At 53.9% G+C, this 27762-nt stretch overlaps 1 protein-coding gene across 3 annotated transcripts in view; it reads right to left on the minus strand.

The window, feature by feature from the left end:
* Window positions 1–686: 686 nt before the first annotated feature.
* DAAM1 (dishevelled associated activator of morphogenesis 1) overlaps window positions 687–27762 on the minus strand; it is an 87836-nt gene continuing 60760 nt past the window's right edge. For 2 of the 3 annotated variants that reach the window (XM_038756269.1, XM_038756270.1), the window contains exons 8-26: window positions 27423–27526; window positions 25431–25497; window positions 24807–24924; window positions 24310–24448; window positions 23962–24020; window positions 22377–22564; window positions 20321–20635; window positions 20016–20123; window positions 17289–17318; window positions 16096–16202; window positions 11734–11818; window positions 11014–11120; window positions 9990–10078; window positions 8925–9093; window positions 7967–8074; window positions 6637–6697; window positions 5067–5198; window positions 2898–3068; window positions 687–1993 (exon numbers count right to left, since the gene is read on the minus strand). In XM_038756269.1, coding sequence (XP_038612197.1) covers window positions 1784–1993; window positions 2898–3068; window positions 5067–5198; window positions 6637–6697; window positions 7967–8074; window positions 8925–9093; window positions 9990–10078; window positions 11014–11120; window positions 11734–11818; window positions 16096–16202; window positions 17289–17318; window positions 20016–20123; window positions 20321–20635; window positions 22377–22564; window positions 23962–24020; window positions 24310–24448; window positions 24807–24924; window positions 25431–25497; window positions 27423–27526 — 2367 coding nt within the window. In that variant the 3' untranslated portion in view covers window positions 687–1783. The remainder of the gene's footprint in view (window positions 1994–2897; window positions 3069–5066; window positions 5199–6636; window positions 6698–7966; window positions 8075–8924; window positions 9094–9989; window positions 10079–11013; window positions 11121–11733; window positions 11819–16095; window positions 16203–17288; window positions 17319–20015; window positions 20124–20320; window positions 20636–22376; window positions 22565–23961; window positions 24021–24309; window positions 24449–24806; window positions 24925–25430; window positions 25498–27422; window positions 27527–27762) is intronic. The other variant, XM_038756271.1, reaches the window with a different exon arrangement.

Here is a 27762-nt window from a genome sequence, read left to right on the forward strand (position 1 = left end):
TTCCCCGGATCGCCTTGTCCGCCAGCCGGAGCCGGGCCCGCTGGCTTACGGTGCTCACGGAGATGCTCGGTGGCAATGAGGAAAAACGTCGTTGCCGCGGCGCTCCGGTCTTCTCTCCCGGAACCAGGTTTCACAGCTTGTGCCCAGCGCGTGGGCTGCGCTCAGAATCAGAGTTTATACCAGTTTTTTTTTCTTAGTTTTTTTTTTTTTTTGCTTTTTTTTTTGCTTTTTTTTTAAAACAGCACATTGGCTCTACAGTACATATATGGAAATGCCATCTCACCCCGACCATCTCCTTTATACGGCTAGTTCAGTAACCAGGAAAATCTAGTGCAACAGGACAAACTACCTTCTCCACAGGAAACCCACCACAACAGTATTGAGGGCAGAAAGAGCTACAAAATAATAACAAAAAAAACCCCCCCATCACAAATAAATAAAGCAAAAAAAGTAACGGTCCCCCCCCCCACACACGATATAATTTAAGGATAGCACGTGTTGCTACGTCATCGGTAAGCATTTGCTTTTTTCGTTTTCCAATTCTCTTGGTTATTAATTTCTCCCTGAGAGCTTGACTTTTTGGACTGAAATTTACAAGTAGCCTTACTTGACACACAATTCTCAAGACAACAGATAAAGAGCAGATCCCCCTCCCTGCCCGCCCGCCCGCCCCACCCATCCGCCCACCCCAACCAGGGATAAATACGTCTTGGCACCATCGCTCTCCTCGTCGAGAATTTCTTGTGTGGGTCTGGGACCCCTTGTTCCGCCCCACGCTGGCCGAGGGCACCGCTCGGCCCTCGGACGAGAAAACGGGAAATAGCAAAGTTCACGATGTCCGTCCCTCCCGCCGGCTCTCGGGCAGGGCTTGAAAGGAAAGTATCGAGATCTCCGTGTATCGCTCGAGCCAGAAGCCACTCGATCTTCGCTGCCAGGAGAGAAATAAAACTGTTCCCCGCAACGATTCGTAGGAATTGGAGAGAGCACAGTGGAATGGACACAAGGGCACAGAAGTTCAAGTTCTGAATGGAAATTCATGGAGAGAGAGAGAAGAGGCAGGGGACAAAGAGTTAGAGAGAGAGAGAAAGAAGAGAGAGAGAGGGAGAGATGCTTCCACTTAACTTTCTCTCAGTTCAGATTATTTGCCCGGTGTTCCCACCAGGCCCTCCCAGTCTGTAATCCCACACCCACGCCCCGGGCCCACCCCACCGAGAACTACGTCAAATGTCCACTTCCAATTCCAGTGACCCGGAGGTACACAATGTCCATGGATAACCGAGTATCCGGGCCCTAGAACATGCTTCTCAATGCAGCTGCTGCTGTTGTTTGTGAACTACCAGGGAATGGGTCCCTGACATCTATCCCTCCTCGATAGACAGTGTTGTGCTTGCAAACGCTGCCCTTCGGGGAAAGAACACACACATACACACACACATACGCACACACACACACACACAAAGCCACGCTCCAGGTTAACGTGTACATGTGTTCCTGGGGCACATACAAGGTACTTCTATAGACACGCACGTTCACATGTTCGCACTCACGCACCTGTCTTCAGGGTCTCGGAACAATTAGACTTCTATGTACAACTTGCCTATACACACACAACACACAAGACACACGCACGCACGCCCTCGCAATGCCCGGGGGCAGCCCCACCGAGGGTGGGGAGGCCGCCACAGTGTGGGGTACAAGGCAGTTGATAGACAGGTCTAGCCACTCGGAAAGACTGCTGAGCGGACTTTCTAAGCAAACCACCCGGGGAGGGGGTCGAAGGACGTTAGAAATTAAGCTTGGTGACTGGCCTCTCCCGGCCGCCGTCCGTCATCGGGCTGGTGACCCTCTTGCGGTTGCGTTTCAGTTTCAAAAGGTCCTTGTCGAAGACTTCTCCCGAGCGCAGGGCCGAGACGAGGTCGTCAAACTCCCCTCCTTCGTCTCCGTTCTCCTTGGCCTTTCGGGCTTTGCGCTCTCGTTCCCGCTGCTCTTTCAGCTAGAAATGATGAAAGAATCGTTGCGGTCTTTATTAAGGAACTCCTCTGTGCCGAGAACGGTGCTGAGCACCGGCACAAGTACGGTACAATCGGATCCGGCACGGTCCCTGTCCCTCATGGGGCTTACGGTCCGAGAGATAAAAATAAACAGTGACAATCCTCATTTGAAGGCACATCTCCCGCCCCACTTTTCCTCTTCTCCCACTCCTGAAGACTTGCTCCCTTTATTCTTCCCCACTTACCCAGCCCCACGGCACTTCTATATTTATCTCTCATTTTATTTATTTGTATTGATGTCTATCTTCCCCCGGTCTAGACTGTGAGCTTGTTATGGGCAGGGAATGTCATTGTTTACTGTTGCATAGTACTCTCCCAAGAATACAGTGCTCTGCACATGGTAAGCGCTTAATAAATTCGATTGAATGAATGAATGAATTTGACAGGTGAGGAAACCGTGATGCGGAAAAATTAAGCGAGTTGTCTGAGGTCGCACGCCAGGTAAGTGGGGGATCTAGGATTTGAACCCGGGTCTTCCAGCTTCCAGACCTCACGCTCCCTCCACTAGGCCACACAGCTTCTCGTTTGTTCCGGATCTCGGCCGCGGTTTGGGCCCCTCCAGAGGAGAGAGCCTGCTTGATGTCTGAGCGCTGGGGAGGGGTGGGGAGTGAAGGATGGGCAGGGAGGGCCATGAGCCTTGAGGTCCAGTGTGAGGAACGCGAATCCTCGGGTAAGGGAGCTCAATATGTGGGGGGCGGGGGTGCCAACCCGGGCTCAGAATCCCTGGAAAAACACAGGATTCGCCCCCGGACCCACCCCTTAGGTCCACTGCCTGGCATCAGGACCACCCCCTCCCTCCACTCCCCTGCTCCCGATGGGGTAGAGCGTGGCAGGCTCCCCTCTGACCTGCGCCTCCATGCGGGCCCGACGCTCCTCCTCCTCCTTCCTCTTCCTCATGTTCTCGTTCTCCTGCCGGGCCTCGGCCACCGCCTGCAGGAACTGGTCGAAGATGCCGAAGAACTCGTCCGGCTGCATCTTGCTCGCGTCCTCCCCGAAGTGCATCACGGCCTTCCTGAACTGTAGAGAGCACGGGGTCACCGACTCACCACGCTGACCAACAGCCCGAGACGATCCCTGCCCGGTCGACCGACTCCCCAGACCGGTCCAGGGCAACCCCGCCCTACGCTTGGAGCAAGGCGCCTCGTCCGGTGGGACAAGCGGAGCTGGGATGATGATGACGACGGTATTCGTTAAGTGCTTACTATGTGTCAAGCACTGTTCTAAGCGCTGGGGTGATAGAAGATAATTAGGCTGGACACAGTCCAGGTCTCACAGGATGGTTAGCAGCGTGAACCCCCACTTTACCGACAAGGGAACTGAGGCCCAGAGAAGCGACGTGGCTTGCCCGAGGTCACCCAGCTGACAAGTGGCAAAGCCAGGATTAGAACCCATGTCCTTTCTGACTCCCAAGCCTGTGCTCCATCCACTAGGTCACGATGCCCTCCCGCTGCCCCTCCGCCAAGCTAGCTCTCTTCCTCCCTTCCAGGCCCTGCTGAGTGCTCACCTCCTCCAGGAGGCCTTCCCAGACTGAGCCCCTTCCCTCCTCTCCCCCTCGTCCCCCTCTCCATCCCCCCATCTTACCTCCTTCCCTTCCCCACAGCACCTGTATATATGTACATATGGTTGTCCATATTTATTACTCTATTTATTTATTTATTTTACTTGTACATTTCTATCCTATTTATTTTATTTGGTTGGTATGTTTGGTTTTGTTCTCTGTCTCCCCCTTTTAGACTGTGAGCCCACTGTTGGGTAGGGACTGTCTCTATGTGTTGCCAATTTGTACTTCCCAAGCGCTTAGTACAGTGCTCTGCACATAGTAAGCGCTCAATAAATACGATTGATTGATTGATTGATTGATTGATGCCGGGAGCTCCAGGTTCTAGTCTAGTTCTACTGTTCTCTCCAAAATGCTCAGTTCAGTGCTCTGCCCACACTAAGGGCTTAATAAACACGACTGAACGAATGGTCCCTGCTCTGTAACTGGCCTGCTGGGTGAACCCTCTGGGAGGCCAATGCCCTATCTGTAAGGCGGGGATGATAACCCAGGCCTCCCCCTGCCTCCCAGGGCTGGCTGAAACAGACGGGCCGCGGATGGGGAAGTGCTTTGATGAATCAGGGAGCTCAACGAATCCCAGGACTGAAGTACAAACCCGTGTGAGAATGTGCTCCTTTCCCTCCTCCCTCCCACCTGGAATGGACTTCAGCCTGAAGTTCCCTCTCCCAAGCGCTTAATATGGTGCTCTGCAGCCATCAATCCTAGTGATTGATCGATTGATTGTACTCCAAGGAGGCACAATCTTTGATTCAGAAGCCAAACTGGGTGCATTTACTGGCCGACCCTGACCACCCCCCGAAAGGTCCGTGTCCTAGAAGTGCCACTTCACGCGAGGCTCCATGTGCTGCCCGGGTGAATTTTGGGGTTGGAGTGCGGTGGGGGGTGCCTGGGTGGGAACCAAGCAACAGGAAAACCCGGGAGAGAAACGCTGTGGGGCTGAACCATCACAGATGGAAAAATGTCTCCAGGGCCCGGGCCCAACACCCCACATAACAAGTCCAGGGCCCATGCTCAATACTCCAGGCCAACGTCTCCAGCATCCCAGAGCCAGAACATTCAGGGTTTGTGCCCAGAGACCAGCACTTCCAGGGCCCATGCCCAGGGCCCGGGCCCAGCACCCCAGGACCAGCATCTCCGAGGCTCGTGCCCAGTGACCAGCACCTCCAGGGAACACCTCAAAGGGCCCAGCCTTGAAGGACCCAGCCAACAGGGAAGCTGAGAGAACGCTGGGCTGCTCAGGGAACCCACTGGTGAGGACGGGTGGAAGGCTGGGAGGGTGAACGCCACAGCAGCGGGAGCTGCAGCTATTGCCTTCCACCCGCCAAACCTCCAACCAGCAATTCTCTGGGGGAGTGAAAAGGGAGATGAGGAGGGACGGGGCAGGGGGTGTGCAGAGAGGGAGCCTTCGGAGAGTTCTGGGCCCGCCCCTGGCAGCAGGGCCAGGCAGCAGAATTTACCAGTTCTTTAGCCTCGGCGAGCAGGTCCTCGATGTCAGAGAAGCTGAAGCTGGCCACCGTGATGAACTGACTGACCACGGACACAAACTTATCTCCGGGTTGGGCCAGCAGGGATTTCTGGTACTCCAGCTCCTAGCCGGGGGGAAAACGGAGCTCATCAGCAAACGGCATGGCGACCACTTCCCTAAAGCGCCCTCCTGGAACTCCATCCCTCTCTCTCCTCACCCCCTCAAGATCTCTCCCCTTCCACCACATCGAGCCCTCTGAGCCCCACCACCCCTTGAGCCCCCTCCAGTCCAAACCCCTACAGCACTCATGCACGGATGTCTGTTCAATCAGTCAATTCGGCCCCTCAGACTGTACATATTTTTGTGTCTGTCTCCTCACTTTCATCTGGAAGCTCCTGTGGGGCAGGGACCGGGTTACTTTGTTATTCCGTTCTTTCTGACGACCTAGTACAGTGAGCCATGACAAGTGAACCTTCAATCAACCCTTCTCTTTCCTAAAACGAACACTCCAGGTCCTGAGAGCCCTCCACAAGCCCCTCCCCAGAGGTCTCCCCAAACACAGGTCCTCCCCACGGCCCCGGAAGAGGGGCACCGGGAATTGGCATCAGTGGGTGGGGAACACTAGCCGGGATGGGGCTTGGTTCTGAACTCCAGGGCTCCAGGACATACGGCCTCTGACCCCCAGGAGGTCGTGCCTAGACGGGAAGTCCGCAGAGGACAGGGTGAGCAGATGTGTCTGCTCAATCATTCATTCAATCGTATTTATTGAGCGCTTACTGTGTGCAGAGCACTGTACTAAGTGCTTGGGAAGTACAAGTTGGCAACATATAGAGACGGTCCCTACCCAACAACGGGCTCACAGTCTAGAAGGGGGAGACAGACACCGTACTCTCCCAAGCAGTCGGAAAGCTCGTTGTGGGCAGGGGATATGTCTGTTTACCGTAACACTGCACTCTCCCAGGTGCTTAGTACGGTGCTTGCACACAGTAAGTACTCAATAAATACTATTGAATGAATGGCAGCAGACACTCAGTCAATTTTGTTCCCAGATTGGGTGCAGGGCGGGGGTTGCCCATGAAGCAGCCGGCAGCCAGAAGGACTGGGTATCTGGCCTTGGCATCCCTTTCTACCACTTCTAACCAGTTCTCGGGAGCTGGCAGCCGCCCAGAACCTCCACTCATTGAGGGCAGGGAATGTGTCTGTTTATTGTTATATTGTACTCTCCCATGCGCTTAGCACAGTACTCCATATACAGTAAGCACTAAATAAATACGACTGAATGAATGAAAACACGGAAATACCCAGAGGTGAGGGTCTAGGTTGTTTGTCCACCTGTCCGTCTGTCCCTCCCTCCAGCCCAGCTCTCAGGTCGGTCTTCAGAGGGCTCGGCATAGTATCTTTGCACCCAAACGCTCGGTACAAGTGCTTGGTACCCAGTGCTCTGCACGTAATAAATGCCACTGACTGACTGAGTGCACTGAGGCCTGAGTTAAGCCAACAATGACGGCCACGGGCCGAAACCCAGACCGGTGGAGAGGGCCAGCAGTGGGAAGGATACTCACAGCTTCCACTGCCTTCAAGCCGCTTCTCAAGGTGTTCATCTCCTTGTCCAACTCGGTCATGCTAGGGGGGAAAAAGCACCATGTTAGTGAGAGATTCTGTCCCCCCGACTGCCCTGGTCTGAAACCCCGAACTTAAACCCAATGGTCAGGCTTCCCTCCGAGCCGCCGGCAACCGCTTGTTTTCAAATCTCCAATGAAAAACCGTGATAATTCCATAATATCTATTCACTTTAAGAGGGTTGGACACTAAGAGTTTATAGTATGGTGCTCTGCGCTCAGTTGGCATCCAGTAAATATTACTGGTTGATTAGCTAGAAAGTAATCTCCTTGAGGGCAGGGATCCTGCCTACTAACCCCACAGTAAGTGCCCAGGAATAAATTTGGCTGATTAACTAGACTGTATGCTCCTTCAGGGCGGGAATCCTGTCTACTGACTCTATAGTACTTTCCCAAGCGTTCAGTTCAGTGTCATGTAACCATAGGTACTCAATGGATACTGAGCACTACTGCCTGTTTAATTTCCTTAAAAACATTTTTTTATCTCAATTTTACCAAATTAGCACTTGTACTTCTCGCACAATTCCAATTTAAGTTCGTGGCTAAACGAACTCTCTCTCATCTGGATCAGTTTTCCCAGCCACAATCAACCTCGTGAATAGAGCACAGGCCCAGGAGTCAGAAGGATCTGGATTCTAAGCCCGGCTCTGTCACTTGTCTGCTGTGTAACCTTGGACAAGTCACTTCCCTTCTCTGGGCCTTGGTTACCTCATCTGCAAAATGGGGATTACGGCTGGGAGCCCCATGTGGGACGTGGGACTGTGTCCAACCTGATTAGCGTGAATCGACTCCAGAACGTAGTACAGTGCCTTGGCACGTAGTAAGCTATTAACAAATACTATAAAAACAACAACAAAAACTGGTTCCTTCCTACCACTTCACTCTTCTTCTCCTCCCCTCACAACTGATCATAGAAACTTTCGTTAATCCATCAAACAATGGTATTTATTGAGCAATTACTGTGTCCAGAGAGCTCTACTAAGTGCTGGAAGAATACAAAATAGCAGAGAAACGTTCTCTGCCCACGAGGAGCTTACAGTTTAGAGGGGAAGACAGATATCAATATAAATAAATAATAATTTTGTCAACCATATTGCAAAGACACTCCAAACTCCTGGTAAAATGGTTTTAAAGGGGGAAATTTCTATCGCTTGGGGCTGCCTGAACTTGTAAACCCTCGCCCGGGGATGACAGGTCAGTGCCGACCGAGAGCTGTGACAGAGGAGAAATTGGTCCTGGGAGGTCCCGCCCACCGCCTCGCTTCAGAACTCACTTGACTTTGGCAGCCTGAGCGATGTCCCGCAGTTCCTCATTGAGATCGAGGACTCTGGGGTACTTCTTTTCCACGATGGTGATGAGATAGTGCAAGAGGGTGATGTTCCTGGGGACAGAGAGGGCACGGAATCAATTGCCTTGAAAGTACATTTTGGTCCCCTGCCGGAAACCCAGTTGTCTACTCATCACCACGGTCCAATTCTGTCTGCCGGGGTCTCCACGTTTGGCAGCTTCCTGCCTCCTGAGACTGGGATCGTGTGGTGGAGACCATGTGAGACCCTGGATCAAAGTGGGAATGGTGCCACTCGGTTCCTCCCCACTTCTATGGGGGGTGGCACACAGGGAGCCGCTGCCTGCTAGTTGGCCCTGCTCCACCCATGCAGCTCCTGGTGGCTTCAAGGCAGAGCCCTGACCAGTCTCAGGGATGCAGCCCCATCCCCCTGAAAGCCCGTGGCCCCCAGGGGGCCTTCCCAGATTGATTCCTCCCACTCAAAGTCCCCCCTCCAAGTCCAACTGCATCCCAGCACCTAAGCCCATTTGCCTATTCAACTGTACATCTGTTTGGTCTTTCCTGGCTACTTCTGTTGCTCTGGCCCTGGGCTCCCTCTGGTCCCCCTCTCTGTGCCATGCCACTCTTACGCTTGCCCCTGTCTGGCGTGTTCCCACTGGTTCTGGCCACCCCAACAAGGGGCAAAATCAGTACGGAACTAGATCAGAGCAAGTGACCCACTAACTGGCCTCCCGTCCTTTCGGTCGTGACCAGCTGCACGGTTTGACCGACGCAGAAATGGCTCCTTTCGTTCCCAGAGCCAACCACCCCCTCCCGCCACCTCCGCTTTCATGGAGAAAGTCAGCCCGCAGGGGCAGGGGCAGGGGGCAGCTGGGGTCCTCGCTAATGCGGCCTGGCCATCAGTTGGCCGCCTCCACGGGAGGCCGGAGAGAGGCCCAGGGCTCACCTGTCGATACTGGACTTGGTGTCGGCGATCTTGTTCAGGCTGGAGATTTTGAAGCCGAACGCGTTGCCCCTCTGGCCCTTGTTCATGTAGTTGCCAATGGCCAGCACCACCTCCAGCAGTTGCCGCAGGGCACGGCTCTGGAACACCTCGGCGGAGCCAGTGCGGATCGCTGCAGAGGGCACAAGGCGGGCATAGGGAGTTTGTGGATGGGCAGAACGGCATGTGGGGCAGGCAGGCCGAGCACCGTCCCCCCAGACAGGGGAGGAGGGAGGTGGAGAGGCCCAGGGGAGGCCACTCACTTCACTTCTCTGGGTCTCAGCTTCCTCATCTTTAAAATGGGGATAATAATTCTTGCCTCTCCAATCTCCCCACCTCACATTCACCACCAGCCACTTGGGCTCTCTCGGGCCACCTTAGCAGCTGGGTAACCTTGTCGGACCACCTATTTCCACTGCTTTTTACTCCGCTCCTTCCCTCCCATCTGAAACAGATTTCAGAGTCTGCCTCCTCTACTCAACTACAAGCTCTTCGCGTAGGGATCGGGTCTTTCGACTCCACTTTCCTCTCCTACATGCTTAGTACAGTGCTCAGCGCGCAGCAGACTGTAAGCTCCTCAAGGGCAGTGATCGTGCCTGTTAACTCTGTCGTCCTCTCCTACGCGCTTAGCACAGTGGTCCGCAGAGAGCAGACCGTAAGCTCTTTTAGGGCAAGGTTTGTGCTTGCTAACTCTATACTGTCTTCTCCCAAGGGCTCAGTACAGTGCTCTGCAATCAATCAATCGTATTTATTGAGCACTTACTGTGTGTAGATCACTGTACTAAGCACTTGGGAAGTACAAGTTGGCAACAAGTTGTGTTGCTCTGCACACAGCAGGCTCTCAGTCCACGCTAGTGATTGGCACCCCCAGGGCTGCCTCAGCACCAAACTGAGACTTCCCAAGCGCTCAGTACAGTGCTCTGCACATAGTAAGCGCTCAATAAATACGATTGATGATGATGATGATGAGACAAGGAATGTGAAAGCGACCAGGGACAACGAAATGCCCAGCAAATTTCAGGTCCTTACCTTCCACTTTAGGTTTCACTTCGGCCACGCGCTCCGCAAACTTCTTTTTGAAGTACAGTGACTGCAGCCTCTGCTGATAGTGATTGATTCTGCAGAGCAAAAGCACAATGTGTGAGCATTCAATAAACACCAGTGCTTGATTGACTGCATCCCCGCTTACTTTCCCACCCCTTTCATGTCTAAAATGTCATCACACCATCGCTTCACTCTCCCAGTGAGTGGACAGGGCTCAGGTGGGGGAAACCTCAGGGGGTGCCGCAGGGTGGCTAGGTTGCAAGCTGGGGCGGGGGGTGGGGTGGTGAAGGGAGAAGGAGGAGGCCCCAATAGGCCCCAAGAGGGAGAATGGCAGGTCGGATCGTGTCACGGCCACTGGCGAGGGTTCTGGGCCAAGGTCGGAGGAAATGGGGATAAAAACCGCTCTAGCCCTAACGTGTGGCGTGGGCTTAAAGCAACCAAAACTTCTGACTTCTCCAAGGCTGGGGAGCCACGAGACCTGGGTTAGTTCTACTACCAGCACCATTCCTGGCCTGCTGTGTGACCTTGGGCAAGTCACCTAGCCTCTCTGGGCCTCCGTTGCCTCCTCTATTAAATGGGGCTCAGATCTCTGCTCTACTTCCCGTAGAGACTCTGTGAGTCCTGGGTGGGACTGGGAATGATCAGTACAGTGCTGGCACATAGTAAGTGCTCAATTGATATGGCAAAAATGAGCATTACGATCCCGAAATGTCCAAGTCCAGAAAGCTGGTAGAAGTCAGAGGAGCATTTTCCTCCTAGCCACCCACCAAATGGGAGGCGGGGTGAGGAGTTAAAGGGCAAGAGAAAGGATCGTACAAGAGGGCACGTAGCACTGGTGGCCCTCTCAAGACTCCCTTTCCCCCGATCTGAACCGACCCATCTCAAACAGGAACTGTTCAGCCCTGTCCCTCGCCCTCCTGATCTCGCACGGGAAGTGGGCCCCTCCCGCCCCCCGCGTCCCAGCCCACCTCGAACAGGAAGCGTCCGTCCCCCGTCCCCCGGTCCGTACCGGCTCATCTCGAACAGGAAGCGGTCCGCCCTGGCCATCCGGTCAAGCTCGTGCTTGTGCTCCTCCAGCAGGTCGATGTCGCTCTTTTCCGGGACGAATTTCAGGAGCTGCCGGAAACACGAACATTCCCGATGATGTTTCCCAACAAGCCAGAACCTGGGAGGCAGCGGGGTCTAGGGTGAGAGCCCGGGGCTGGGAGCCGGGAGCCCCAGGTTCTGATCCCAGCTCTACCCCAGGCCCGCTGGGATACCTCAGGCAAGTCACATCAACACTCTGGGCCTCCATTTCCTACTCTTTCAAACGAGGATCAGATCCTGTTCTCCTACTCTCTCAGACCGTGAGCCCCATATGGGACAGGGACTGTGTCCGACCTGACGATCTCGCATCCGCCCCATCGTTTAGTCCAGAACTCGGTGCTTGGTACGTGATTAATAAGTGTCACAATTTTTTACAGCTGTTATTCGGACACAGCAAAAGCCAGTACCCGCCAGAGTCCGGGCGATGGCTTTCCACCTCTGGGTCCAGAACGGCTGAGGTGGTTCTGCTGGGAAGATCCAACCCCACGGACTCGACCACCCAGAGTGGATCCTGCCTCCTTTCCGTCCACAAGTCCTCCCGGCACCGGGACCCCCACCATAATACCCGGATCGCCAGAGTAGGTTTTCTAACTTCCTCCTTTTCCCTTCCCTGGCTGGGTTGAAACTCCATCCTGCTGCTCACCTGCTCCAGCATGTCTTTCGGAAGGTCTTCCTGCTCATCCATCGTTAAGATGGCGCGCTTGATTTCCTCGTTGGAGAGTTTCAGCCTGGAAAGAGAGGACGGGGCCGATGAGGAAACCGATCTGAAACCTATCCGGAGGATGAATGCAGTCAACCTTCTGCCGGCTCTACTGCTTCCCCTGTCTGACCCTCTTCCCCTCAAAACTCCTTCCCATCACCGACCCCCTTCCCGGAACTCCATTACCCCTGAGCTCCATCATAACCTTTCCGGGCTCCCTCTCCCCATTCGATATACACTCCTATATAACTGCTTTGTCTACTGCCAGCAGAATGCTTAATAGCCTTGCCGCTCTCTGCTATTTTACCACATGGAATATTGAAAAGTTGCAAAATCCCCCCATAGACACAAAATCCAGCATGGTCCAGTTGAGCTAGTTGGAGGCCAAGGCCTGTGCGTGAGTCATATTGTGCCAGAATGGACTCATGCTGCAGGAGGATCGCTCCTGACTTCTTCCACTGCGTATCCTGTCTCGGCCACAGAATGGGAACACACGCTTAAGCAGAACTAATGGAGCATACTAAGTTCTAAGCGGCCTGCAAGGTGGAGAGGGGGTTTCTTCCACAGATACATGTCTCTGCTCCAGGTTGTTCATCCCAGGCCCTCCCCACAGCCGGCTGGAAGTCGGGCCCTCCCCTCGGCCAGGCACAAATCCGGGATGGTCGACTGCTTTCGCTGCAGCCTTTTGCACTCCATGCCTGGGCAGAATGCCAAGTCACCCATAGGAAATGGACGAAAGCCTTATCCCTCCCTGCCAACCCCTAAAGGATATTACCCAAAGGCAGCTGGTAACAGACCAGCAGAGCACTAAGGGAAGCACCTCCCCCACCTTGCCCTTCTTCCTTGACTTGATTGCCCAGAAAACGTGGCCTTGTCAGCCTGAGCACCACGGCAATGCTGAAACCCCTCCTCCCCTGACTTCCACCTCCCAAAACCAAAGTACTGCCATTTGGCCAAGTCAGCATGAGTGAAACATTACCGGGGGAGAAAAAAATGCACTTTGATCAAAACAGACTCAAGGACTATTGCTCCCCTGGCTTTCCCACTTGTCCCAGCCCGGCACCGCAGAGATGCTGTGAGCACTAAAGGCCTTGAGGCAAATCCCAACCCGAGCACTAAAGGCCTTGAGGCAAATCCCAACCGTAAACAATGTGACTGATGATAACAGCACAGAATCCTGCCCGGGGAAAAAATGTGACTTGGAGAAATGCAATTGCACTCTGGAGGGAGGCAGGGACCACCAGGAAACTGGGTCATTTGGGGGCCAGGTCTAACCTACTCGTTAAAGAACCCACTGCATGAGGAAGCATCTAGAAAAGTAAAGAGCCTAGCCTTAGAAGACCAAGTGGACTGTGCCCTTACTGGATTGTGTTGGCTGAGAAATGTGTAATTCTGTGGCTACAGAAAGTAATTCTGTTTGCATTTAAAAGGCAAGAAGAAGAGAAAAAATCAAGGAGGGAGAACGTTTCCTCTGGTATTGTATTTACATTTCATTAGTTCCCCACATGGGCTACAAAACTTCTTCTGTTTGCTCAGAGACACACACACACACACACACACACACACACAGTGTGAGGGTTTCAGAGAACCAAACGTGGACCAAACAAGAGATCTGGTCCTTGGATGGCAAGTTCAGTTTCTATTAAGGCATCTCAGGTCAAGCCTGAACAATGAACAGCTCTTTGCGAAAACTGACTTCTTCCCCATCTAATAATAATAATAATGGCATTTATTAAGCGCTTACGATGTGCAAAGCACTGTTCTAAGTGGTGGGGAGGTTACAAGGTGATCAGGTTGTCCCACGGGGGGGCTGACAGTCTTAATCCCCGTTTTACAGATGAGGTAACTGCGGCACAGAGAAGTGAAGTGACTTGCCCAAAGTCACACAGCTGACAAGTGGCAGAGCCGGGATTTGAACCCATGACTTCTGACTCCAAAGCCCGTGCTCTTTTCCACTCCCCCGCCCCTCATCCCTTCCTGCACCTCTGCCCCCATTCCTCCCGTACCACCCTCCACCAGCCACTGGGTTGGCGAGCAGAGGCCAGGCCCACAGGAGAGGAAAGTAAACCACATGGGAATGGCCAACTGACCGAGCACGGCCTACCAGAGCAGTCCACCACAACCGCCCAGGACCAAGAACCGTCTGCCAGACCCGTCTGCCCGAATCACCCAGGACAGAGCACCGCCTGGGGTCTGCTCTCTCTGCAGAAACTCCTCACCCTGGGCTTCAAGGCTGTCCATTACCTCGCCCCCTCCTACCTCACCTCCCTTCTCTCCTTCTCCAGCCCAGCCCGCACCCTCCACTCCTCTGCCGCTAATCTCCTCACCGTACCTTGTTCTCGCCTGTCCCGCCATCGATCCCCGGCCCACGTCATCCCCCGGGCCTGGAATGCCCTCCCTCTGCCCCTCCGCCAAGCTCGCTCTCTTCCTCCCTTCAAGGCCCTACTGAGAGCTCACCTCCTCCAGGACTGAGCCCCAGGCCTCCAGACTGAGCCCCTTCCTTCCTCTCCCCCTCGTCCCCCTCTCCATCCCCCCCATCTTACCTCCTTCCCTTCCCCACAACACCTGTATATATGTATATATGTTCGTACATATTTATTACTCTATTTATTTATTTTACTTGTACATATCTATTCTATTTATTTTATTTTGTTAGTATGTTTAGTTTTGTTCTCTGTCTCCCCCTTTTAGACTGTGAGCCCACTGTTGGGTAGGGACTGTCTCTATATGTTGCCAACTTGTACTTCCCAAGTGCTTAGTACAGTGCTTTGCACACAGTAAGCGCTCAATAAATACGATTGATTGATTGCAGAGAGGTAGAATCTGGAGAAGTGAGCGGCAGCATGCTACCAAAATGTCTTCCCATTTGTTCCCTATCAAAAACTCCTTGAGGTTACTTAGGACTCCGAAAAAAGTTCTCCTTTTTTGGCGGGAGCGAGGGCAATGAACGGAGCAACTGCTTTTGGGCCGACCGTCCAACTGGGGAGGAAATGGCAGGATCAACCATAGGACCTTGTTTGCCTGGTGACCGTGGCATCCAACAGCCAGATTCCCTCTCGTGCTCGGGAGTCACCAGTGCTGCTGATCACACTCTCCTGTCACTGAAGGCATTCATTTGCTAAGCACTGAAATAAGCACTTGGAAGAGTCCCATCTCTCAGAACATAGTGAGTGCTTAGTAAACCCCCAGAAATGCTCAGTGGAATGCAGCTTCGGATCCACTTGCAAACCAGGGCAGGAAACAAAATTAGCCTAAGGTGTCACTTGGCAGCACCTGGATAGATCGATAGGTGTTTGTACGGATTTATTACTCTGTTTATTTATTTTATTTGTACATATTTATTCTATTTGCCCCCTCCTTCCTCTCCCCCTCGTCCCCCTCTGTCTTACCTCCTTCCCTTCCCCACAGCACCTGTATATATGTATATATGTTTGTACATATTTATTACTCTATTTATTTTACTTGTACATATCTATTCTATTTATTTTATTTTGTTAATATGTTTGGTTTTGTTCTCCGTCTCCCCCTTCTAGACTGTGAGCCCACTGTTGGGTAGGGACTGTCTCTATATGTTGCCAACTTGGACTTCCCAAGCGCTTAGTACAGTGCTCTGCACACAGTAAGCGCTCAATAAATACGACTGATTGATTGGCAACTATAAAACCTCTCTGTGTTTCCTAGACAGGTTTCCTCCTAGCTGCACCAAACCTCCCCTTTGCCAGGGGAGAGACCCAGGAGGGTCTTGCAGCCAACTCCCCCAACCTCAGGGAGACCGGACCAACACATGATTCCAATTCCCCCTTTGCTGGTGGCCACACGAGTGAACCACTACAGAGGGCTGAATCTGAAAGCGACGATTCAGCCTCCGTTTTCCAAAAGCCCTGCCGACAAAGAGAATGTAAAGACAGGAGAAGGCAGGAGGCGCGCGAAGCCGGCAAGAACAGCGGCAGCAGCGGTCCAGTGACCTTTCCGAGGACGCCAAGCCTCTCGTAACCCGCTCAACTCGGCCTCCTGCAGCACCATCACGGGCGGTGGGTCAGAGGCCGCCCACACACACGAAACTCAGCCGCCGCCCCACTCGTCCCTGCTTGTGTTTCTGGAGCTGGAACCCCGGTGCTATCGCCTCGGGCACTGGTGTTGGCAAGAAACACCCGGGCAGCACCACTTTACCGCAAAGGAGATGTGTTTTCCAGAGTTTCAGGAGCAGATCCAGGGATGAGATGGAACCACTGGGCGCCTCTCACTCCGCCCCGAAATTCCAGGCATGGCCACACCCCCGGTACCCGCTGTCATCCTCATCTTTACCTGGACAGAAGAATATTGCAGTTCTGGGCTCTCCGGCCGTCGATCACGGACAGCTCTCTGACCTTGTGTTTGCCGCTCAGGGTGTCGTCAATGGCATCTGCTTCTTTCTGCAGAAAGGACATTCGTTCATTCAATCGTATTTATTGAGCGCTTACTGTGTGCAGAGCAGGAAGTCCAAGTTGGCAACACATAGAGACAGTCCCTACCCAACAACGGGCTCACAGTCTAGAAGGGGGAGACAGACAACAAGACATGTAGACGGGTGTCAAAATCGTCAGAACAAAAGGACAGAAGGACAGAAGAACGTCACCAGACACGGCCATACACTTGGTTGGCGCGCATGTCTTAAGGGGCTTTTGTAGGAGTCCTGAGATGCTGACTGAAAAACTGAAACGTTAGGGAGGAGTTCACACCAAAATACCACTGCTCAAGAGTGTGCAGGGAGAGCCGGGCATGTCGGCCACTTTAGGTGGACGGTGAGCTCGCAGTGGGAGGGGGCCGAGTTGCCTACTTCTCCTGGGCTTGGCGCAAAGCTCGGTTCAGCGCGCTGCACGCAGCGGGTGCTCAGTCAGTAGCCCGAGGCGGGGGAGACCAGCTCACCACCGCCGAGGCCTGTCGGCCCAACGGCCTCGCAGGGCCTAGTCACAGCCACGCTCACAAGGCCTAACAATGGGCCTTCCCAAGTCACTTCCCATGCCAGCTGAAGCCACTTCTGGCAGGGACATGGTGGGACAGTCAGGGCAGCGATGCACGTACTGAGTGCTCACAGGATGCAGTGCGCTCTACTAAGTGCTTGAAGGGCAAAATGGCAATTGCTGAGTGCCCTTGGGATGCAGTGGGCTGTACTGAACACTTGAGAGATTCAATGGCCTTTACTGAGCCGCCACCAAGGCATGCTGCTTCCCACTAGGCCATGCTGATGGACTTCCAGCAGCACTCAGCCAATACCACCAATCGATTCCCAGGAGCTGTGAGGGCATCGGGAGATGGCAGGGGGGAGAGACTTCCAGGCTTCCATAGGATGGGAAGAATTTTGTTCCAGCTAAAAATCCCAGTGCGGGAACTCTCCGGTCCCGGGCGCACCGAGGACTCGAAGTGCGAGCCCTTCAGCCCCAGGTGGCATCGGGGACCTGAGGTGGGAGGTTTGCCCAGCCCAGGGTGGTGGCCATGAGTGGCACCGCTGGCTCGCTTACCTGCTTGGAGCCACTGTTCCCAAAGAACTCCTACAGCCAGAGCAGAAGCATGGAAAGGCAAGAAGAAACATGCAGCTCAGTCGTGGCGGCCGCCGAGACAACCCACGGTCCGAGCCGCCGGGGAGGCCCGGGATCGGGGGCGGTCGGAGCTGGAAGGCGGCCAAGGGCCATGGGCGAAGTTGATGGGCAAGCCAGCACCCTGAGGCAGATGTGCCACATGCGAGAGTGCAGGGCACGGACAGACAGACAGACCGACCGACGGCAGAATGACAGGCAGGCAGGCAGGGCAGAAGGGAGCATAGAAAATTCCCGCCAGTCCCTCCTGCGGGCAAAGGGGGAGGAGGGGTATGGGCACGTGGAGGGGTGAAGCATGCTCTTTGTCACCCTCACCCCTCTGATACCCTCTCTTGGGGAGGGACGGGACACTGCGGTCGCCCCTGCCCATCCCAGGCTGCTTCCTGTTCATCTGGATGGAGTCAGAGCTCGAAATCCAATTGGCAGTGGAAAGCGCTCTACCCAACCCTCGCCTCCTCGGCCTGTTGTTCCCGAGGCCCCAGAGGATCTCCCCCCACACACATCATCCTGGTCCCAGAAAAAAGCCACCACTCTCCTTGCCCCATGAGAAGGGAATTGGGTGGATGGAAGGAAAGGAGACGAGAGTGATCAGGTTTGGACGATAGAAATTACCAGGGAGGGGGAGGAGAGGGAGAGAGAGGAGGAGGGAGAGGGCGGGATTGGCATCTAATGAAAAGGCTACAGTTTTCGCTGCACTTATTTGGGACAATGGAAGGGGTCATTATTATTATTAGCAGTAATAATAATAATAATAATAGCTGTTAAGCATTTATTATGTGCCAAGCACAGTACTAAACTCTAGGGTAGATACAAGACAATCAGGTCAGACAAAGTCCCTGTCCCACATGAGGTTCATAGTTTAAAGGGGAAAGAGAGAACAGATGAAGAAACTGAGGCCCAGCAAAATTATGCGACTTGCCCTGGGTCACAAGTGGCAGAGATGGGATTGGAAATCAGGTTCTCTTCCTTCTACTCCTGTGCTCTTTCCACTGGGCCACACTGCCTTGGGGGCCAGAGCTTCAGTGGTCAAAATGCCCCACTGCTCTCAGGCCTGTGACCTGCATGGCACAGCTGATGCCTTCAAGGTCTCATTGGATGGGGGTGTCCTGCCAGTAAAGGCGGTGTAGCCTAGTGGAAAGAGCATGGCCCTGGGAATCAGAAGGCCTGGGCTCTCATCCCAGCTCTGCCTCTGGCCTGCTATGTGTTCCCTTGGGCAACACTCCACCTCTTTGGGCCTCAGTGTCCTTTTCTGTAAAGGGGAATCAGAGCCCGGCTCTCCCACCCTCTCAGACCGTGACCCTTTCGTGGGACGGGGGCTGTGTCCGATACGACCATCCCATATTTGCCCAAGTGCCTGGCACAAAGTGCTCAACAAGTCCCAGAATAGCAATACGGAGTCCCAAATCCCAATTAGCACCTTTCATTCATTCATTCAGTTGTATTTATTGAGCGCTTACTGTGTGCAGAGCACTGTACTAAGCGCTTGGGAAGGACAAGTTGGCAACTTATAGAGACGGTCCCTACCCAACAACAGGCTCACAGTCTAAAATAAGGCCTTGCACCTGTGGCCACTGCTCCCTCCACCTCCTCCGTGTGGAAAGGCAATGCAAAAAGGCATCGAGAATCTTCCAACTCTGGTCCACCCACAGCCCGCCGGCCGGGCCGCGACCGTTGTGTCCAACAGTGATGGCAGCTCCAGGCTGGTCCCCGGTGGAGGCTCTTCCCCGTCCCTTTGTCACCCCCATATGAGGCCGTTGGCCCAGGACCAGGCCATCCTCCCTGTCATGCTGGGCCACTCACCATCACACCAGACCATCCTTCCCAGAACCAGGCCATTCCGTGTTGGCCCCCACAACGGGCTGCCTCTTTGCCAGCTCTTCAGCCCCACGTCTTGGTGGCCTGGATTCTTGGCACCCAAGCTGGGCGCTTTCTTCCCGAGGCCTCTCTCCACCCCACCCCTCTCAAATCCCGTTTTCCGCATGCCTCGAGAGGCTCGGCCTGTTCCACGCCACGGTCCAACCATTACCAAAAACCCAGCCTGGTCTGACCATTTACGGAAATGTTGGGAAGTGGCCAGGGGCCCCGAATGGGGCAGCTGGGCCGCTTTACCATGCGTGCCACCGGCCCAGGGGACCGGGTCGGGGAGTGGGGATGGCTTGATGTAAATCTTCTCCACTCCTGCACCAACAACTCCAGTGCACATCCCACTGGCAGGGGACAGGGGAGTCTTTCTCCTTGCCTCCCCCCGAGCCCAGAAGCTCTTGCTGCGCAGGTGGCCCGAAGATGGGTAGCAGCACCTCTGTGCCCGAGAAATGCTCATCTCCTGGGGCAAGGGGCCGGAAGGGATGCCTGACTGCATCTCCAAACACCCGGTGCGACAGCGTGCCAGGGATTCTCCCTCATCCACCGGCACACTATTTCACCACCCCGCCAGCCAGGGCGTCTGCGAACTGACACACAACTCTGCTCTGATGGCCACAGGCTGGCAGGTCTTCGACGATTCTCGGCTAGGTGTATGTACTCTTACCAAAAGCGGGGCAGCCCCCACGCTCACCCTCAGAGGTGGGGTGGCATGAACGCGTTCTCCTCGGAAATCACCGGTACGGCTGGCCCCGGCCTCTGGCCTGCTGCCCGCCGGGCGAGGATGGTTACCTGCTGCTTTTGGTAGGCCGAGAAGGTTCTCTCCAGGTCCTCCAGATCGAGAATGGTAAAGACTCTGGCGTCGTCGATATCGGCCCACACGGTCCCTTCCAGCTTGTTCTGCGAACAGGGAAGAGGCCCGACGGCCCGTGTGAAGTCCCGCTGGGAAGACCCGGCTACCGGTGGCGTCTGGGGCGGTGCCCGCAGGTGCCATCTCCACGGGCGGCTTCCAGTCCCCCTCCTCAGAGCCCATTCTAGCGGGATCCCAGGTGTTTGCCCTGGGCCCAGAGGGCAGGGCCCACATGGCAGGCGCTTACCTCAGCCAGCTTACACCAGTTGAAGGACTTGAGGGCGTTGGTGGGCTGTGGGATGTTTTTCTTCTTGAGGGCAGGGCCCAGGGGGGCACCCGGCGGCGGGGTGATTCCTAGAGGGGGCGGGCCCGGAGGTGGGGGTGGGCCTCCCGGGGGGAGGGGAGGTGGCGGCGGGGGAGGAAGGAGGCCCCCGGGGAGTGGCGGTGGCAGCGGTGGCGGTGGAGGAAGCAGGGATCCTGGGGTCTGGCAGGGAAGGGGGCTTCCTGGCGCTCCGGGTGGGGGTGGCGGGGGCCCTCCTGGCACGGGCGCGCACACCGCCCTCTGAAACGACAACAATAGGACCAACTGGTCAGTGGTGCTGCGGCGGGCAGAATGAGGGGCTGGGTGCCCGTGGAGGGCACAGTGCTGTGCTGAGCGACTAATAATCGTGGTATCTGTCAAGCGCTTACTACGTGCCAGGCACTGTGCTAAGCGCTGGGGTGGACACAAGTAAATCGGGTTGGACACGGTCCCTGTCCCACATGGGGCTCAGAGTCTCAATCCCCATTTTACAGAAGAGGTAACTGAGGCCCAGAGAAGTGAAGTGACTTCCCCAAGGTCACACAGCAGACAAGTGGCGAAGCAGCGTGGCTCAGCGGAAAGAGCCCGGGCTTGGGAGTCAGAGGTCATGGGTTCTAATCCCGGCTCCCCCACATCAGCTGTGTGACTTTGGGCAAGTCACCTAACTTCTCTGAGCCTCAGTTCCCTCATCTGTAAAATGGGGATTAAGACTGTGAGCCCCACGTGGGACAACGTGATCACCTTGTATCCTCCCCAGTGCTTAGAACAGTGCTTTGCACATGGTAAGCGCTTAATCAATCAATCAATCGTATTTTAATTGAGCGCTTACTGTGTGCAGAGCACTGTACTAAGCGCTTGGGAAGTACAAGTTGGTCTCCTGGAGGTGAGCTCTCAGTAGGGCTTTGAAGGGAGGAAGAGAAGGGAGAGAGAAGGAGTGGAGGAGGAAGACAAGAAGGAGAAGGAGGAAAGAATGAGCAGGAGAAAGACAAGAAAGGGGAGAGAAGGACGAGAAGGAGGAAGAGAAGCTGGAGGCCAGGACGAAAATTGTATTGTCCTTTCCCAAGCGCTTAGCCCAGTGCTCTGCACACAGTAAACGTAACAAATGCCATCATTATTATTATTATTAAGTGGCAGATCTGGGATTAGAACCCATGACCTTCTGATTCCCAGGCCTATATTCTATCCACTACATCATGCTACATTAAGAACGTGGAAAAGTCCCATTGACAACAGCTGAGCAAAAAGCTCAGAACTGTTAACTCTTTTCCTGTCAAAATCACAATTCTACATCCTATCCTGTTCTCTGTAACCCCAGCCAGAAGTTTAGGGAGACAAAATGGATGAACCCTAGCTACGATATCTTGTCTTTCCACAGCCCCAATCTCATTATAGCCACACCTCATAGCTCATGGCGCCGGCCCGGGGTGACCCATACCACGTGAGCCCGGGATGAGGTGGCCCGGATGGACGGAGCGGACGGATTAGGGTTACGGAAGATGTGCCGGTGTTTGACGTTTATGAGCCTGCTGGCAAGTCCTCACCCCCAGTCCTCCCCATCCAATCAATCAATCGTATTTATTGAGCGCTTACTGTGTGCAGAGCACTGTACTAAGCACTTGGGAAGTACAAGCTGGCAACATCTAGAGACAGTCCCTACCCAACAGTGGGCTCACAGTCTAGAAGGGGGAGGCAGAGAACAGAACCAAACATACTAACAAAATAAAATGAATAGAATAGATAGGTACAAGTAAAATAAATAGAGTAATAAATCTGTACAAACATATATACATATATACAGGTTCAGTGGGGAAGGGAAGGAGGTAAGACAGAGGGGATGGAGAGGGGGATGAGGGGGAGAGGCCACTGACCCATCCAGGGAGAGCTCCTCTGGCCCCCAGGGCTCACCAGACCCAGGAGTGCGGGCCCGCCCGCCGTCCGGGGCGTCGATATACGGCAGTACCCGGGGTCGGGTCGGGTGACTGTGGCCCCGCTCCGTCCTCACCTGGTTCAGCTGGTGGATCTGAGCGGTCAGGTCGGCCACCTGCTGCTTCACCTGCCTGTGCTCGCTCGACTCCTTCTCCAGCTTCTCCTTCATCTTGTTCAGCGTCTGCATCATCTCCTCCTTCTCCTGCGCCTTGGCGTCGCACTCGCGCTCCTTCTTCTCCAGCTTCTGCTGTAGTTCGTTGTGCTCTGCGGGGACACGGCCCACCCGTTGTCCTCTACGGGCACCTCTGTCGGGGGCCGAATGCCCACCCCAGACGGGCCAACCACCAGGTTGGGACTAGGTCTCCCTCAGTCCTCCCCTTACTACGGGAAGCAGCGTGGCTCAGTGGAAAGAGGCCGGGCTTTGGAGTCAGAGGTCAGCGGTTCAAATCCCGGCTCTGCCACTTGTCAGCTGGGTGACTTTGGGCAAGTCACTTCACTTCTCTGGGCCTCAATTTCCTCATCTGTAAAATGGGGATTAAGACTGTGAGCCCCACGTGGGACAACCTGATCACCTTGTAAACTCCCCAGCGCTTAGAACAGTGCTTTGCTCAGAGTAAGCACTTAATAAATGCCATCATTATTATTATTATGGGTGGGGAAGAGTTATTTTTTTAAAAAATGCTATTTGTTAAGCACTTACTATGTGCCAAACGCTGTACTAAGCCCCGGGGCAGAAATTCAATAAACTGGACACAGTCCATGTCCCATATGGGGCTCACAGTCTTATTCTCCATTTTACAGATGAGGTAACTGAAGCCCAGAGAAGTGAAGTGACTTGTCCAAGGTCACACAGCAGACAAGTGGGAAGCAGCGTGGCTCAGTGGAAAGAGCCCAGGCTTTGGAGTCAGAGGTCATGGGTTCAAATCCCAGCTCCGCCAACTGTCAGCAGTGTGACCTTGGGCAAGTCACCTAACTTCTCTGTGTCTCAGTTACCTCATCTGTAAAATGGGGATTAAGACTGTGAGCCCCCCACCGTGGGACAACCTGATCACCTTTGTCACCTCCCCAGCGCTTAGAACAGTGCTGTGCACATAGTAAGCGCTTAATAAATGCCACCATTATTATTATTAATCAATCAATCAATCGTATTTATTGAGCGCTTACTGTGTGCAGAGCACTGTACTAAGCGCTTAGGAAGTACAAAGTAGCAGAACCGGGATTAGAACCTAGGTCCTTCTGACTCCCAAGGCCATGCTCTATCCACTAGGCCATGCTGCTTATCTGGAATTAGAAGAGCTTAGAGGCGTTTCCCAAGAGAACTCAGAGAACCCACAGCCTGTGCCAAGCATTGTGCCCAGAACCGGCATGGATTCGACACCATCAAGTGGGACCACCCGGGGCTGAGGAAGAGGGAGAGCGGGGAGCTGACCTCCACTTGACAGATGAAGAAACTGAGGCTCGGAGAGGCCAAGTGACTTGCTCGAGGTTACAGAGGGGGCCGAGGCCAGAACCAGGACCAGAATCTGGTCCCCCGACTCCCAACCCCACGCTCTCTCCACTGGACTGGGCTTGCCTCTCCTGCCCAAACCCACACGAGGCCGAGTTTCCTCTCCGGAAACTAAAGCCTGGCTTCTCGTCACTGTACTTCTGTTGTCGCTTACCTTTTCTCATCTTCTCCGCCTGCTCCTTCCACTGCTTGACCTCATTTTCATTGACCAGCCTGCACAACAGAACGGGAGACACGGACGCTAGCCACCGGCAGTTGTCACCGAGGCGGCCTGGGCCCAAGCCCTCTGCAAGGGGGAGAGCGAGCGGCTGCGATGGTTAGAATTCCCACAGAGAGATCTTAAGCCGTTCCCTGGGAGCGACAAAGCTGTGCTCCCGGCACGGGCGATGGAGGGGGACTCAGTCATGCTCCCGGAGTGTGGGGAGAAGGAGGAAGAGGGGGATGAGGAGGAGGAGAGGAGTCAGCTCTGCTGACTGGGCTGGCAGAAGGAAGGGCCCCTTACATTCGGACGACGTTTTTAATGTTAAAGTTCTCCAGGGGCGTGGAGTCGGGGTCCTGCCCTTTGTCGTTCTGGATCACGATCTGCTGGATGATTCGATCCAGCAGAAGCCAGTACTGGACTGTGTTCCCGCTCCGCTTGTCTAGAAAGGAAAAGGATGATGAAAAGGAATGCTACTCATAAAAATATGCCAGAATAAAAGGAGTAATAAATAACAAGAAAGAAAAGAACAACAAAAGGAAATGAATGAAAGAACGGTAACATTGTGGGTCTTCCGCTCCAGCCAATTCCCCACTCATCTCCCTTCTTTGGGATACCCAGGGATGTCAGAAGTCAGGGACTACCTCCAATCAGGTGGGCAAGAGAAAGACAGAGAGATCTGGGAGGGGAAGAGGGATGGAGTGGCAGGGAGAGAGGGGCAGGGCAGAGGGTGAGGTCTCTTCCCCCCTGCCAGCCATCCCGCTGGCAGCATTTGGGGCGGGCATCAGTGGTGCACTCACAAGGCATCTGGAGACAGTGGTGCAGGATGGACATGAAGTGTGGGTACGCTTCGCTGTGGGTCAGCCTCTTCCTGGTCAGTTCAAACATCTGGGTTGCACTTTTGGTGTCTATGTGGACCTATTTGGTACAAAATGTCTGAAAATCACTTACTCTCACCGCCCCCCACATTCACACACCCGTACATACTCCCACCCCCACCCCAACGTGCCTTGAATATGTGGGGCTTTTTTTATTTCTGCCAAGCATTTTCCCATCAAGCAACTTAGAAAGCATCCTCCCACCATCTCTGCACAGTTATTATTGTTCCCATTAGACAGATGAGGAAATTGAGGCCCAGGGCAGTTAAGTGGCTTGGCCAAGTTGCGCAGAACTGGCACCAGACTTCGGATCTCCGTCCTCCCAGCCCCATTCCTCATTTCAAAGCCTCCCTAATGTCTTCGTCACCCTCCTCGAGCAAGGGGAATCTTTTCAAGCCAGATCGGGCCAGGCCAACGTCCATAAAAGTTCTCTCTCCCTCCCACACCCAGGCCAGACCAAGGCCCAGCCCAGAGCTACAAACACCCCGCAACGGTGCCGCTGCCTACTAGGAACTAGAAAAGCGCCAGGGAGCACGTGTGACCCACCAGTTCAAATCGTTTGGCAAATTCCAGTTCATCTTCATTTCTCAGCATTTCAAAAAAGTCTAAGTGCCTGAAAAATAATGAACCGTTTGGAATGATTACTAATAACAATCATTTATTATGGTTTCTATTTCTGGAGTATCTGTTAAGCGCTTACTACAGGCCAAGCACTGTACTAAGCGCTGAGATCATCAGTTTGGACACAACCCCTGTCCCACATGGGGCTTGCAGTCTAAGGGGGAGGGAGAACAGTTACTGAATCTCCAGTTTATGGGGGAGGAAACATGTCATATTCATTCATCCATTCATTCAATCGTATTTATTGAGCGCTTACTGTGTGCAGAGCACTGTACTAAGCGCTTGGAAAGTACAATTCAGCAACAAATATATCCCACCTCGATTACAGCATCAGCCTCCGGGCTGACCTCCCTGCCTCCAGCCTCCCCAGGCCATACTTCCCTTTGTTGCCCAGATCATTTTTCAACAGAATTGTTTTATGTATCGACCCCCGGCCCATGTCATCCCCCGGGCCTGGAATGGCCTCCCTCTGCCCATCCGCCAAGCTAGCTCTCTTCCTCCCTTCAAGGCCCTGCTGAGAGCTCACCTCCTCCAGGAGGCCTTCCCAGACTGAGCCCCTTCCTTCCTCTCCCCCTCGTCCCCCTCTCCATCCCCCCCATCTTACCTCCTTCCCTTCCCCACAGCACCTGTATATATGTATATATGTTTGTACAGATTTATTACTCTATTTTACTTGTACATATCTATTCTATTTATTTTATTTTGTTAGTATGTTTGGTGTTGTTCTCTGTCTCTCCCTTTTAGACTGTGAGCCCACTGTTGGGTAGGGACTGTCTCTATATGTTGCCAACTTGTACTTCCCAAGCACTTAGTACAGTGCTCTGCACACAGTAAGCGCTCAATACAATTGATTGATTGATTGATGTACTTCTCCCCACTCCTCAAAAAACCGCTAAAGGTTCCCCCTCCATCTCCACATAAAGCAGACATTCCTCAGCACTAGATTGAAGGCAGCCCATCAGCTCTCTCCCCACAACCTACCCTCCCTCCTCTCCCACTACAACACAATCTGCACACTCCTCTAACCAAACCCACTCACTGTCCCCTAGTTCTCGTCTCACCCGCGTTGTCCCCTTGCGTTCACGTCCTCCCTCCTGTCTGGAACTCATCCCCCTTCATATCCGACAGTCACCCTCACTATCTGAAAGCCCTACTGAAATTATACCTCCTCCAGGAAGTCTCCCCTGACTAACCTGGCACCACCACCTCCCCCACCCTATTTTCCCTTCTTCCCTTCCCTCATCCACCTCCAAGCACTTTGACATTCAACCCACAGCACTTGAGGACATATCCTTATATCAATCAATCAATAGTGTTTATTAATTAATGGTATTTATGTGCAGAGCACTGTACAAAGTGCTCAGGAGAGTTCACTACAACGAAATTAGCAGACACGTTCCTTGCCCATAATGAGCTTCTACTCGGTTGCCTGCCTTACCTGTAATTTGCTTTTATGTCTGTCTCCTCCTGCTAGATTGTAAGTTCCCTGAGAGCAGTGATTTGTGTCTACTTTATTATACTCTCCCAAGCACTCAGTATTGTGCTCTGCGCAGAGTAAGCGCTCAATAAATATCACCCAACTGGGTGAATCTCACTGCAGCCTCACAAAGCCCCAGGGAGGTGGGGGAGGCTGCTCCTGTTCTCCCTACTAGACAGAGGAGAAAATGGAGGCCCAGAGAGGCTGAGTAACTTGCTAGAGGTCACCCAGCAGGCAGAGCTGGGATTAGAACCCATGTCTCCCGACTCTGAGACCAGGCTCTGAGCGCTGTGCTCCCCCAGGCCAAGCCAATCCCGGATTTGGGAGTCCAAGAAGGCTGCGGGTGGCAGCCGTGACCTGACCGGGGCTGGGGGGCACGATCCGAGGAGGATGGATGGAGGCAGAATAGAAATTGTTCGGGAGGGCGGCTTCTGACTCACCTGTCCAACGTCGAATTCTCGTGCTCCCTCAGTTTGTCGATGACCGGCTGAATCCCAAGCATCAGAAATTCGTACCGAAGATGGAGTCTGAAGTCCAAGCTCTCCTGAAAGGGAAGAGTGTGTGTGTGTGTGCGGTGTTCTGGGGAAACCAAGTCACAGACCCTGGGCCCAGCCAGCCCAGGAAGTGCAGGCAGGCAGAAAGGGCAGGAAGGAGGGGCAGAAGGGCATTGCTGGAGGACTGGGGGAGGGAGGGAAGGGTGTCGCTCAGAGTCCACAACATATTCAGCTACATTTTCAGAGAACAGGATCCTCAACCACGTTTCCACAGACTGAGAGCTGT

Source organism: Tachyglossus aculeatus, chromosome 14 (assembly GCF_015852505.1).
Source record: "Tachyglossus aculeatus isolate mTacAcu1 chromosome 14, mTacAcu1.pri, whole genome shotgun sequence".
Lineage (NCBI taxonomy): Eukaryota > Metazoa > Chordata > Mammalia > Monotremata > Tachyglossidae > Tachyglossus > Tachyglossus aculeatus.